This window comes from Sprattus sprattus, assembly GCF_963457725.1.
Source record: "Sprattus sprattus genome assembly, chromosome: 9".
Classification (NCBI taxonomy): domain Eukaryota; kingdom Metazoa; phylum Chordata; class Actinopteri; order Clupeiformes; family Clupeidae; genus Sprattus; species Sprattus sprattus.
Window position 1 is genome coordinate 13,663,678 of NC_137928.1, and position 14,520 is coordinate 13,678,197.

Below are 14,520 nucleotides of genomic sequence, written 5' to 3' on the forward strand. Positions count from 1 at the left end.
TTTCTGCTGAGAGTACATGTTTCCATAGCCAGCTGCACAGTACATGGTGTCTAGATAGCTATAGGCCAGCTACTGTCTGATGCTCAGCAAAGGGTAATGCGTGTAATCCACAGTGACAGAGAGAAACATCTTGATTAGAGGGTTTGGGGACAAATCAGTGGTCTTATTCATCACCCTCTTATTGCTGCCAACCACACCCTAGAACCAAAATAAATCCTTTTATAAACAGTGTATAATACTGCAGCCCCCCCCTCCCCCCCAATTTGTGACAGTGGTTGAACATGGCGGATGTGTAACGTGATGATGAGCCATATGTTGTATGTATGTAAGCCATGCATTATGGGTTCAGCGTTTCTCCTGTATGAGGGCCTCTTTGTCTCTCCCTCCCTTACTGTCTACACAGCCCCATGCGTGCTGATTTCTTCCAGACCTCTTTTGAAAGCAACACCCAGGAAAATATTTCCATATGTTCTGTGTTCTATTTTAGACAATACCATCCCAGTGGAGCGTTTGGACCTATTTTTAAGGCTTGTAGGAGGTTCTTAGGCAGGGTAAATGGGTTTATGAATGTGTATAAATACACATGGACATCTTGAACGCTTGAACAGATATGTAGTTGGGTACTTCACTCGAAGAATCATTTAATGTAGGATTCATGCAATCGTGAAATGTTTGTTGATTTTCTTTTAATAATAGTGTACAGATATGAAACACGGTATTCGGTGTTGAAATCCATGACATAAACTCTTTGATTATTTACATGTGTGTTTGTATTTAATTGTGTTCAATCAAAAGTGGATCAACAGTTTATTTATCAAGGACAAACAATGTACAGAGTAACACATTGGAACAGCAGAACGGGATTATAATCATCTTAATGCAGTGTGTTTTGGAAGAAAATGCATTGGAACTTTAATTATCTAATATTTAACTAGTAACAAGGCTTTAAATCCAGATCAAGAACCCAAACTCTCACACGCATCTCTTCCCATGTTTCCTCCTCAAGTTGGGACACATAGACCCATTACAGCACTCCTAGGGACCGATCATTCAAGGGTACTTCTGGGTCGCTCCCATTAGAACTTGACCTGATTGCAGGACTTCACACCTTTGTGGTTTCTCATATCGTCTTTGTGGGATACACCCTTCACTGTTCCTATAGCTTCCCTTAATGGACTCCTGCCATTCAGAAGTTGGCCTTTTGGGAGTGGGTGGAATGAGAGAGGAAGCATCTGATATGACAGAACATTCAGAGTCGCTCTGATCAGTTTACAAAGAGGACACAGGTTCTAAAGAGAGCGGGCTTACCAGGAGACAACTCCTACTGTGATCCTAAGGGGAAACCTACACCCTTGAGAGAGATGTAACAATGAAGTGCTAATCAGATTACAATCCAAACACACTGACTCTAACATATTTTACATTGATGGATGGATTGATTGACCTGGCATGTAAAGAGGACACACGCCCATCAGATGAAAATGCGTGAGTGTCTGTTTCTAGGGAGTTATTGGAAAATGTGTATGTGATTTTGAAAAGTAGTTCAGAGCTTAATCATGGGGATTTTCAATGTCAATCTATGACAATCTATAATAGATGATTTAAAACAAAATGATTCAGCAATACATGAAGAAGAGGATGTCTGTGCAGGAACTAAACCAGTCCATAATTTTCTACTAAGAAATATGAAGGAGGGATGGTTGTTGTATTATCAGGAATGTTTTTTGGGGAATATTTTTCGGAAAGTTGTCGAGTGGGAAATGGGCGCATCCTGAGGGTCGTGAGAAGCTTTAGGGAGCGTTGGTCGGTGCGGCCGTGGTGGGTGGTGCGGGCAGGTCTCCCCAGGTGAAATCTCCATCGTTGACCATTGGCCAGAAATCTCGGGACATAGGCATGTCGCAGTTGTCGGGGTGCAGCAGGTAGCCGGAGAAGGTGCTGCTGGCCTCGTTGCTGGTGTACATGCCATTGGTGGTGGAGCTCTTCACCTGCAGCCACACCAGGTCCCCGCGGTTCATGTGCAGTACCACCGTCTGGGAGGCCGTTCCCAACTGGGCGGGCTCCGTGGTCTTCACCACCGGCTGGAAGTTGAAGAAGAGGCCCACCACCAGCGGGCGGTCGTACACCGTCAGGTGGTAGCTGAAGACGTAGGTGCCATTGACGGGTGCCATGTACATGCCCATTGAGGGGTTAAAGTGGCCCTGCATGTTGTTGAGGACGGCGGTGAAGGCGACAGGCATGTTGGGCATGGGGTAGGGGTACGCCAGCGCGGCGGAGAAGGATGACTGGATGAGCGGGGTGCAGGGCCCTGGCATGCCCGGCATGCCCATGTTGCCCTGGTCACCTTGGGGGCCAATGGGCCCCTCCACCCCCTGCGGACCCATGCCCCCCTCGTCTCCCTTGACACCTTTGGGCCCCTGGATTCCGGGGTCCCCGTTGGCTCCGTCCTCACAGTTGCACTCTCCCTCCTGCCCCTGATCTCCCTTTGGTCCGGCTGTCCCAGGCCTTCCAGGCCCACCCATGTCACCCATGTCACCCTTGGGCCCCTTTGCCCCTGCCACCCCAGCTACCCCAGGCAGGCCTCTGGGTCCGACGGGTCCAGGAAGGCCTGGTTCTCCAGCAGGACCCTGCACAGCCTCACAGATTTCAGGGCACACTCCGTCCTCCCCCTGTACTCCTTGCTGGCCAGGAGGTCCAGCCACACCAAAGTCACCTTTGTCACCTGAAACAAAAATCAGGAAAGATGATGATATCCTTGGTTAAGGTGAATTTTCAGGCCAAATGTTAATTCATATATTCATTCATTCATGTATAGATGATCAGTTTTCTAGTTTGTAGTGTGTGTGTGTGTGTGTGTGTGTGTGTGTGTGTGCGTGCGTGCGTGCGTGCGTGCGTGCGTGCGTGCGTGCGTGCGTGCGTGCGTGCGTGCGTGCGTGCGTGCGTGCGTGCGTGCGTGCGTGCGTGCGTGCGTGCGAGAGAGAGGGAAAACAGCAGGTGCAGACCTACCTTTGTAGCCACGACCTCCCTTGGTTCCAGTAAAGCCCACAGGGCCTTTGTCTCCTTTTAGACCCTCGTCTCCCTTGCTTCCTGTGGGACAGGGGAAGGTGTTGGACAGGGGCAGGTGTGGGAGAGAATGGGCACAGGTGAGATGAGATCTGACTAACAACTCAGGCAACCAGAGATTAATTCAAATAATACACAGCCAAGAAATCTGATTCTTGTTTTCATCATTCAGTAAAATCTACCCATGGTAATCATGTTTGCATATGGTCCTCTTTTAATCATTATACTTCCTTGGGAGGAATTGTACAGATTTAGCATTTTAGCTTTAGCATTGTCACAGTCAACCTGAAAAAATGACAGAGCCTCTGATTCTATTGCATTAAATAAATGAACAATAACAAATAAATTACTCATTGTTCATAACACGATACATGCAGGCATGCTTTCTTAAACGAAATTGAACCTTTTAATCCTGGTCTGCCAGTAAATCCTGGACGTCCTTGGAAACCCGTGAGACCTCGCCTTCCAGGACTACCAGGCCTTCCTGCAGGAAGAGAGGAATCAGATCACGCACAGCACCACAGACCAAAGAGCCCAATTAAAACCCATACACTGAACTCACAGGAGAGGAAGACCTATGCTTGAAGAGTAGTAAAACAGATCATGCACTTAGATATCAAAGATATAATGTAGGTCAAGTCTCACACCTCACTGTACAACTATCTCAACACTTCGATACAAACACCGCCAAACGCAAAGACCAACTGCACTTCTATACCACCCTTCGCCCGGCTGGGAGTCTTACCAGGCAGGCCGCGGTCCCCTCTATCGCCCTTGGGTCCAGGGGTGCCCTTGCAGCTGTGGCAGATGCAGTACCAGGGCACCTGGTCAGCGGTGGGGGGCACAGGGGAGTTAAGCAGCATCTCGCAGAAGGAGGTGTCATAGTCGCCCCCCATTCCCCCCATGTCCCCCATGTCCCCCATTCCCCCCATTGGCCCCATGTCGCCCATCATCATGGAGTCGTTGGAGAGCATCATGCGATTGTCGCCCATTGCGTATTCTACTCCCGGGGGGGGAGACGGAGGTGGGTGCATTGCTGAGCACACGGAGAGTCCCAGCGTCAAAGCCACAAGGGTTCTCATTGTCTGTAGAGAGACAGAGAAGAAGGACTGAGATTACAGCGCATCAACATTCTTTTTTGTGTTTCGCATTTTCATGACATAATCATCTGGCCATTATTTCAGACTTTAGACACACACACGAGTGTCATTATCATTATCACTGCCACTCTGAGGATGCCACTTCAGTTTTGTTTGAAACACTTCATCAGATTCTAATCTTTAGTATTCCAGATGGAATTGCTTTTTGAAGAAATGTAAGGACATTGTCCATCACCACCCTGGCCAAGCCTTCTGTCTGCATACTATCGGTACACCTTCGGCTGAATGGTTTTTTACTCCCCTGTATACCTGAAGACCGCCTCTATCCTATATCCCATATCATTTCACCTGTCAAAAAAAAAAACCTCCTTGGTACCAAATCACCTGAAACATGCCAAACCAAACGGTGTTTACACCCTACCAAGTCTATGTATCTAAGCCAGTCAACCAGCCACTCTATCCCTTGGCACCCCTTCAGTCTCATTCTTACCGATCCACCGGTGAACCTCGCCATCTTCTGTCAGGTGAGCTGGTGAACATAGCCTGGAGGGGGCCGGAGAAGCTCCTCTTATACACCTGTCTGTTCCAGCGAGCTCCGCCCACACCACTGTCACCGACCGTCTGAAAGGCGCTGGTGGAGGCCCTTCTTTGTCAGGTGGCCCAAAAAAAATAAAAAGAGGGGCCTTCTGCTCTTACCCGTTTCACAGGAGATGTGACCTCATTAGGCCTGAGAAAAAACATCATAACTAATGAGAATGGACACGAAGGGAAAAGAAAGCGACATCTTCCTTTTGTGAAGGTGATACAGCTCCACTGAGTGCTCTGACCACACACACAGGAAACCTGAGAGGGCCGTGGGTCCCTATAGTGTGATTTCGTTTCTGAGCCTAGAGATGGAGAAAGCCCAGGTGGGCCATTTGAGGCCGTATGTATCTCCAGTGAGCAAAGGTGATGCCCCGTGTATACATAAGCATCTGTTTACACTTCTCCGCCCTCTCCGATGCCTTTCGAGGAAGGAAATTAAACTTTGTTGAGAAGGACTATGTTTGACGAAAGTGCAGAAAGTGCAGTCACATGGGTTATTGAGTACTATAAAGCGACACGTGGCCTGTGGTGAACTTAAATGGTGTTGCTCTCCCCTCACAGGTGCTTTTTTTTCGGTAAGCACTGATTGAACCGAATATATTGCTATTCTGTTGTTGTAAGAGACATCAGCACCTTTTTTTAATGATGGCAGTTTTACTTTTCTGCTGATGGTTCTGCCTCAGCACTTTGCTACGTACGTGGCTGCTGTGGAGAACGCACATTTGACAGGAAGATTGTACCCTCCAGATGTCCATGAATCGATCTTACATGCCTGATAACATCAGAACACAAGAGTCAGCACTTTAATCATAATCGAAGCTAAGCAAACCGACTGTGAGGAGACATGATATTGACACCAAGGACTAGAGACTGAAATGTGTAATATGAAGCTTATTACCGGAATAACAAAATGAAAAACTGAGGCCTGTCACTATCAGTTTCACATAACACCTTTACAAAATGAAAGTCACAAAACGTTCCAAAAGCCTCAGGTGAAGAATCTTCGATGAAGCATGGATGAGTACTTAAAACAAGAAGAAATTCACAGTTCAAAGTGTGAAGTGTACACTGTACAGTAGAAGGCTTGCATTCACCAATTTACTTAATGTCTTGTGAGAAGACTTTTGAAACAACTCAACTACTAAACAACTCAACTACAAAACAACTCTTGAAACAACTCAACTACCAAAAAATTATTGAAACAACTCAGCTACCAAACAACCCTTGGCTCACAGTGAATGAGCTACAGACATCGACTGGGATTTTCTGATAAGAAGTGAACACCCATGTAGAGGCTTGAAACAGAACAGAGGGTCAAGCTCTGCAAGAACAGAAAGCCTAGAAGATGAATAAGGATTTATTGTTTGACCTACATTATTTGAACAACAACAGGATTTCATGCCATGGAATGATTACTTCACAGACATACAAATATGGAGAGGTCATGAGAAAGACTGAAGGATAAGGAGGAGAAAAGAAAGGAGAAGAGAGGAGAGGTGAATGGATGGATGGATGAAAGCAAAGGTCTACCTTGAACTCCTTGTAGAACATTAAAGGGGTATAAGGTCACAAAGCCTGTGGCCAGAGGGAAGAGTGTTTGTGTATGTGTATGTGAATATGTATGTGTTGTGTGTGTGTGTGTGTGTGTGTGTGTGTGTGTGTGTGTGTGTGTGTGTGTGTGTGTGTGTGTGTGTGTGTGTGTGTGTGTTCACTTCCGCTTAGTGGAATCAGAGCTCTGTTCTTTCTCAATGCCCCATAATGTGTTAATAAAACAGCTTAGAAACTTGAGCCCACCAAACAGAGCCCAACACACAAAGAGCCGAATGAGGCATTGCTGTCTACACCCAGTAAATGACCCTGTTTCCACACTGTGAGTAAAGTCTCTCTCTGCGTGTGTGTGTGTGTGTGTGTGTGTGTGTGTGTGTGTGTGTGTGTGTGTGTGTGTGTGTGTATTGTCCTTCTTATCTAATAATTCTGCTGTTCGATCCATATTCGGTGAAGCTCCTTTCAATTATATGGCTTGACATTTCTCAGAAGGATGGCTGCAGATCCAAGCTGGCAACTAACCTAGGGTCAGTCTGATGTGCGTGACTGGACTTAGCCATGTGATCTCTGGTAACATCCACAGTGCCATCCTTCAGAAAACAAAGGTAAAAGTGGTTGTTTACACAGATCTAACCCAGCATGTGCCATGTGCCATGAGCCTTGGTAGGCCTACATATTGCACACAAATGGCAGTGCCTTCCTTGCCCTGTTCATAATTTACATTAAGTAATAAGTTTCTGGTGTTTTTTTGTTTGTTTGTTTTGTTATTTAAAGTTATCTACATTTGTGTTTGGTCTAAAAATATGTTTGAACAGTTTAATAAAATGTTATGTACTACAAGTGTTTCATGGAATCAGTATCAAGAGAGAAAGGGGGTTAGAAAGACCTTACAACCTGTGGTGTAGTCCAGGGTATACGCAGGTATACGGAGTATACCCACTTATTTTTCAGTCAGCATTGAGTACACCCACTTCTCAAAGCAGGGCGTTCATCCTGTGCTGTATGGGCTGCTTAAAAAAAAATAAGATTATACCAACTTCTCCAAGGACCACTACACCACTGCTTACAACCAATGTGTTAAGGCTAACCAGAGAGAGTGCAGAGGAAACACAGGACAGCTGGACTACACTTTCCTCACTACCCGTGAAGTCGGATGCCTCCGTTTCATGGACAGTGGATAGTTCCACACGGTGGAGTAGTTTTCCAATAGAGTTTTGGATGGCTGTAGGGTCTTGTCTTGACCGCATGGTGGGGCTGAACCTCTCCATCCATTACACGGACGGTTTCCCCAGGGCAAATGTAAGGATGGCGGTGGCGGTCGCAGCTGAGGCCGCAGCTAGATGCTTGGAGGAATCTTCGGATAGTGAACCAGAGCAAGAACACGGTTCACCTCAAAAACTGATTCGCAAAGTTTCCACATCGGGGCAGATCAGAAGCAAGGTAATTCATTGTTTTCTTTTTATGGCGGAAAATGCTCGGGAACAAGCCATCGCTCTGCACATATGCGGCTGCCCGGAGCTAGCGAATTCACCAAGGCCATTTAACAGCCTCGACTTTTCCTACACGACGGAACTCGCTCGCTCGGTCTTTTAGACTTGAGACAAGAAACGGATAGAGATATAACGGTATAACGGAGGGTGTGGATTAAGCCATAACTGTGTTAGTGTTTGTCTGCAGTTGGCTATCTAATAACATGCGCGGCGGTACGCCTAAGCCCGCCGCTGCAAACCATGTCCAGTATTAGGCTATATTTGTAGTAGATTGCATTAGCTAGCTACTTTTTCTACATTTGCATCAGTTTGCTGTCATCATAGAACATTGAAATGTCTTCATGCATCTGTAGTCTATGCAAAAAGAACGTACGAAAAAAATTAATGAGCCTATATAGTCTGCAATAACGGTTGATAGCGTTTGCACATCGAGTGTAAAGTTACACCGTCTTCGTCATTTAATGGCTTACTAGTTAAGTTATTCCAGGATAATAGAATGAAAAGGTGTTCTTCGCGCATTTCCTTGTCCCTGTAGGTAAAGATTAAATTTGAAGGGGCTGTGTTCTAGAATTATTACTTTTCCTACGACCAGCGCTCTTTGAGCTTTTTTAAGATCCTAAACTAAAACGGAACTTGAGGTAGAAGGTACTCATTTGCATCAATGATTTATGCAGCGGTGGAATTGATGACAGGCTTCTATTTTACCTCAACTTTTGGATACATCCTAATTGTATCTAAGGCACGTTGTATGTAGCCGACATGGCTGCACGAAAATTGAATAAAAAACTGATTCCGCAACATATTTATCAAGATATCTGTAGTAAACATAGCTATTCTCTTTTTTGTTTTCTTTGAACGGGAGCCAAGTGGAATCAAAACTGTCTGATCTCAATGAACCCCCGTGTTCGCCGAAAGGTCGTGTAGTTTTCAAGCCAATTCCGTATTTTCGTATCGAAAGGGCTCTAGGTGTGATGAAAGGCATCACTCGAAAGGTTGCTGTAGCAACTGACCTCTCTTTAGAAGCATAAGGTCAACGAGGGCCTATTTTTGACCCAGATCCACACATATGACTGTCCCTTCACATTTCGCAGCTGATAGCTTGCGGGTATTGGCCTATATTAGGCTACCAGACTAACTACAACATAATTAACTGATCATTGAGCTACGCGGTCTCGCAGAATTACATTTGGTGTGTGACTCAGACATGTCACAAGGGCGATGCACGCACTTGTCAGACTTCACAAAATGTGTTTGATGTTAGAAATATATAATATATAAATGCGTTTTTTTCTACATAAGATTCTGACATACAATAAATATATTTGGGCCTGGTAACAGCCATTATACATCACCAGTCTGGATACACTTAAAGAAAAAGGTCCACAGATTTTCTGTACTTGAGAAGAGTTTTGTTCGGGTGAGTTGCAATCTCCAGAATGTTCTCTGTTTGATGACGTGCGCTTTAGCAGTTTGCGTTTTTGCTCATTTTCAGTGGGAAGACTTCTTTGCAGTTCTTCACTTTATGTTTTTTTTTTGTGTATTTGATTTGGTTGTCTATGAAGCTTAGATCTAAAGTTTTAAAGACAGCCTAAGCGTTTATCCTTTGGCTGCAAATAACCCTGATATGTTGACCACCCGTCTGCTGAGTTTCCAGCGTTTTCATGAAATGATTGATATTACTAATGAATCAGGTTTCTGTGGAGACCCTCTTCAAAGCAGAGGCCCCTAGGCTCTTGCCCTCTTCATTCACTGCCACACTTGAAGGGGAGCGCCGTGAACTCGTTCTGTGCGTGTGTTTGAGCATGAGTTGTGTAAATAAAATGTAATATGTATGGTAATAGCTGGTGTGAATGGTGGGATGGGTAATTAACGTGCCCGTTGATTCGCATTAGCATGTCATTGTATGGAGTGGCCACTGAGGACACGAGGGAAGATGTGACCGCAAGCCTGTGCTCATTCTCTGACGGCACAGTTGCACTGGCATGCACACACGCATGCTTAATGCACTCAGGTACAAAAAACGGACGTGACTGATACACTTTAAAAATTAATGCAGAGACAGACAGACAGACAGAAGATAAAAATAAACACAGACTAGATAAATACTCAAAGGCTACCTGCACACACACACACACACACACACACACACCGACACACACACACACACACACACACTGACACACACACACACAAACTAACACACATACACACACCCATGCACACGGGTATTTCACACACAGTCCCTCAGCTCAGCTTCCACCACTTCCTTTATGATGCTCACAGCACTGGTTCATATTCGACCACATTATCACACAGAGACACACACACACATAGGTCAAGCTTCCTGCCTCACAAGCGTCTTATCGACACCCTGAAGGGAGGGCTTCAAAAAGAAAGAGAGAGAGAGAGAGAAAGAAAAGAGAGTTGACAAAAATAGACTGGAGTGATGTGTGGCGTTCACGCTGTGTGTATGTAGGAGGCTGAGCGCGTGGACGGTTAAACCGAAGGCCTCGGTGCTTGTTCTCCTCCGTGTGTGACCAGGAGACCCGAAAACCCGTGCTTGACAGCTCCGACCCTATAAGAGGCGGTGAGAAAGAGAGGAAGAGGAAGAGAAGAAGAGGGAGTTTGTGTATGTGAGTGCGGCCCTCTAGTTCTGCACATGGAATCCCTCAGTGAGCAGGTGTGCCATATTGTATTTACCTGTCTAGTGTTAAACCTCCTCCTCCTCTTTTTTCCTGTTCATCTGTTTGGACTCATACGGTACTGTGACTGTGTGTATCAGGGCTGGTTAATTTTAGCTCCTTTCATCTACTTCCTGTCTTCTTGTGTGTGTGTGTGTGATGTCATGGAATGTTAATTTTAAGTAACTGTGGTGAGGCCGGTCCCCTTTATAGTCTTGTGGATGTGATTTGGTCTGTGTGTGTGTGTGTGTGTGTGTGTGTGTGTGTGTGTGCATGAGACTCCCGTCTAACATGGCTGTGTTTCTCCTGTGGTGGCTAAGCAGTAGCTCTGTGTTGTGGTGAAGGGGGGCCAGAGGGAGGAGAGAGCCCCAGATGCTTCTCATGGCTCTCAACAGCCACTCCACCTCTCCTCCTTCACCCCTCCTCCTCTCCACTACTCCTTGTTTCTCCTCGTTTTCCTCTCTCTCTTCCTCTCCTTTCCCTCCTCTTTTCATCCTCTCGTCCAGCGCTCTCTGCTGCCTTTCACCTCCCCCGTTCCAGCTGGTCTAGGCTATTTTTGGCTCACTGCTGATGGATAGGGGTAGGTCCCTGGTGAGTTGTGAGCGCGCTCAGTACGGCTCGGCCAGTGGATCTGTGAGGCTCTGGGGCCCCCTACTGGTCGGCTGGAAAACACGCGCCACTGAAGGGGTGGTCTATCACCAGGAGAAAATGACAAACCAAGAACCTCGCATCTCAAAAATAATCGTTAGGCCAAGTGTTTGCGTGGAGGTTGAGCAGTTGCCATGGTCACTGTGTGTTTTAGGGTCAATGTAAGCCCAGTGTGTGTTCTGGTTGTTTATCGTAGCCTGTGTGTTTGATTGAGGTCAGTGTAGTGTGTTTTGTGTATGCACATATACTGTAGTTACTCTGTTTTGAGAGCAGTATATGCTCTTATGGTGGTGTTCACTTCATGTTTCATTTACTGTGTAGTTGGCAGATTTGATCATTGCCTAAGTATTAACAGTGTTAGAACAGAATCAGAATCTTTATTTGCCAAGTAAAAGCAATTCATTAAGTTAAACCATAAAATAGACTATACACACACAAACTCCAAGTAAGTGTGCAGTAAAACAAGTTAGAGAAAGGTGGGAAAGGCTCTTATTCAGAAGGATTATGGCATGGGACAGACAGTTGTTACTATGCATGAGGGTGTTTGTAATGATGTGTATGTGCAGCTGTTTAAAGCAGGGGGGTGAGAGAAGGGTCCCTGTTTAGGAGGATGGCGGCCTGAAGAAAGAAAGCGGTGGCGGTGGCGGTTGGGTCCGTGTCATCAGGGCTTCACTGGAAGAGTGAGTGAGCAGGATGTGAGGGTCGGCCATGACTTCCCCCACGCTCTGTGCGTCCTCGACGAGTAAAGCTCTCTGAGGGCAGGAAGCCGACAGCCAATGATTTTCTCTTTACGACGCACCGTTCGCTGCAGCTTGTGCTTGCCGTGCGAAAAGATGCAGAGCCATACCAGACGGAGATGGAGGACGTGATGGTGGACTCTGTTAAGGCTGTGTAGAACTGGACTGGCAGTGCTTGGGGCGGCCCAGATGTCTTGAGTTGTCCCTGGAAATACGAGCGCTGCTGGGCCTTCTTAATAGCTGCGGTGCATGTCTGTCCAATCTGAGGTTCTGCTGAGGACTTTGCTCTGCTGACTATGGAGCCGTGTTCTTCCAGCGGAGGCAGTGGGGTGGGTTTCTTTCTGAAATCGGTGATCATCTCCACAGTTTTCCGTGTGTTTAGCTACAGGTCGTTGGCTCCGCACCACGACACCGGCCACGTTACTTCCTCCCAGTACGTGGACTCATCGTTGTTTGAGATGAGACCAACCACGGTCTGCAAACTGAATAAGTTGAACAGAGTCACTATCAGAAGTGCAGTTACTGGTGTAAAGGCAGAGAGCACACAGCCCTGTGGAGCACGGGGGTCAGAAATTTGCTCACCCACCCTGACATACTGTTTCCTGTTAGAACAGAGGTTGTGGATCCGATAGCAGAGAGAGGGGGGGACTTTTTTGCGGTGCCACAGTTTATTCAGTTGAAGGTCAGGAATGATGGTGATCAAAGCAGAGTTGAAATCTACAAACAGCACGAGGGGCAAAAGTGTTGCAGGATAAATGAGAGAACTGTTAGTTCTGTTTATGCAAACTGCAGAGGGTCCTAAAGGGCATTAGTCATGACTCTTTGACTCTCGAATCACGTCATGACTACAGGAGTTAGGGCAACCCGGTCTGTAACCAGTCAGGCAGGGGAATCTTCCGCTGTTTTGGAACTGGACCGAGGACAGAAGTCATAAAACACGCAGGTACCTCAGGCTTGTTCAGGGACTGATTGAGGAGATCAGCAAGAAGGAGAGATAGCTGTTCAGAACAGTACCTGAGTGTTGCAGGGGAGGCACCACCAGGGCCCGCTGCTCTCCTACTCTTCTGCTTCCTGAGGGGCACGGCTGACCTGCTGTACAGCGACGGTGAGGGGAGGGCAGTGGGTCGTAGGTGAGCGTTGATATGGCGGAGGTGTAAAAAGGCTGCTTTCTCTCATCCTTGCTGATCTCCTCAATCAGTCCCTGAACAAGCCTGACGTACCTGCGTGTTTTATGACTTCTGTCATCGTTCCAGTTCCAAAACAGACAGTGTGTGGCAGACTGGGGGAGGTGTCCTCTGACCTCTGGTTTGGGAGCAGGGGATGTGTTATGTTTGAGGCTTTAGGTTTGAGGCTTTTTATGTTTAGGCTTGTAGCTCGTTGCGGTTTGGAGTCCTTTCCAGACGGAGAAACAGACATTAGAGGAGATCTGCCGCTCCAGTTCCTCACCGTGTTTGTGTTTGTGTTTGTGTTTGTGTTTGTGTTTGTGTTTGTGTTTGGCAGTTTAGACTGCTTTGTTTATGCCTTGCCCTTTTGTATGCATCAAGGTGCTACGACTGAGTTACACAATTTGAGAGACGCCCGCAAGCATGCAAGAGGTGCTCGGAAGGGGTTCGCAACGATGCCTGGGGCTCTTGCGTGTCTTGTGTGCTAGCATGTCTGCGTAAAAGGCCGACCGTAAATTAAGCTTCACGGTCAACCCTCATATGAGCCTCCTCCTGGGCTATGTACACTTCCCTGAGCTCATTAGACAACCAAGGCTTGCTGTTGGGGACTTGTGGTACATACAGATGGTTTTTGATGGGGTGCAAGTCTCCTCACAAAATCCTTTTTTGGTAGCCTGAAGGCATACAGGTGGCTCTCTGAGGATTTGAGTTCAGACATTTCTTGAAGTCCTCTATGGCATCAGGAGACCGCATTCTCAATGATTTCACCTCAGGCCTTGTTGTTTTCAGCTTTTACCTGTATGAGGGATGAGATGAACGATGAAGTGATCCAAGTTTCCATGTGGGCATGGGAGGTATCCAATGGTCAAGTGTTTTATCTTCTGTGCTGGGGCGGCTGATTCATTTTTTATGTTTTGGTAATTCAATGCTCAGGTTGGTGTGCCTGAAGTCTCACATAATGATGAAAGGAGAATCGGAGCGTTCATGTTCGGCTTCTGTAATCTGGTCAGGTCGGCTAGCTGTTGTTTTTCTTAGTTAGCTTGTGCCAGTGGGGGGGGGGGGGGGGGTTGTGTATGTGTGTGTTTGCATGACCTCTGATGGGTATTGATTAGGGGGAAGAGAAGGCTCTGTCTCATTCATCTGGTATTGACTGGACCTCCCCACCTGTGAGCATCGATCAAGGCGATGGAGCCAGGAGCCTCTGCATCAACAGACAGATGCCAGAGCCTGTGTGTGTCTGTGTGCATATGCAAGTGTGTGTGTATGTGTGCTTTCCAGAGAGAATGTGTGTGTGTGTGTGTGTGTGTGTGTGTGTGTGTGTGTGTGTGTGTGTGTGTGTGTGTGTGTGTGTGTGTGTGTGTGTGTGTGTGTGGTAGTGTGTGTGTGTCTGCTGAGCCATGCCTGCACACAGCCTCTCTCCCACACCAGTGGCGACGAAGGCAGAGTGTGCGGCTTGGGCTCAGGGCCAGGGTGGCGCGACGCGACCCTCGCTGAGATGCTCGGGGAGAGGA

At 46.9% G+C, this 14,520-nt stretch overlaps 1 protein-coding gene across 1 annotated transcript; it reads right to left on the minus strand.

Moving 5' to 3' along the window:
* Positions 1 to 1,790: 1,790 nt before the first annotated feature.
* LOC308370301 (uncharacterized protein) lies at positions 1,791 to 12,204 on the minus strand (the record flags this gene model as incomplete). Its single annotated transcript, XM_080844960.1, has 6 exons — positions 1,791 to 2,719; positions 3,004 to 3,084; positions 3,464 to 3,544; positions 3,806 to 4,145; positions 4,857 to 4,887; positions 11,957 to 12,204. The coding sequence occupies 6 exons, from the start codon at positions 12,202 to 12,204 to the stop codon at positions 1,791 to 1,793; spliced, it is 1,710 nt and encodes a 569-aa protein (XP_080701086.1).
* Positions 12,205 to 14,520: the final 2,316 nt, after the last annotated feature.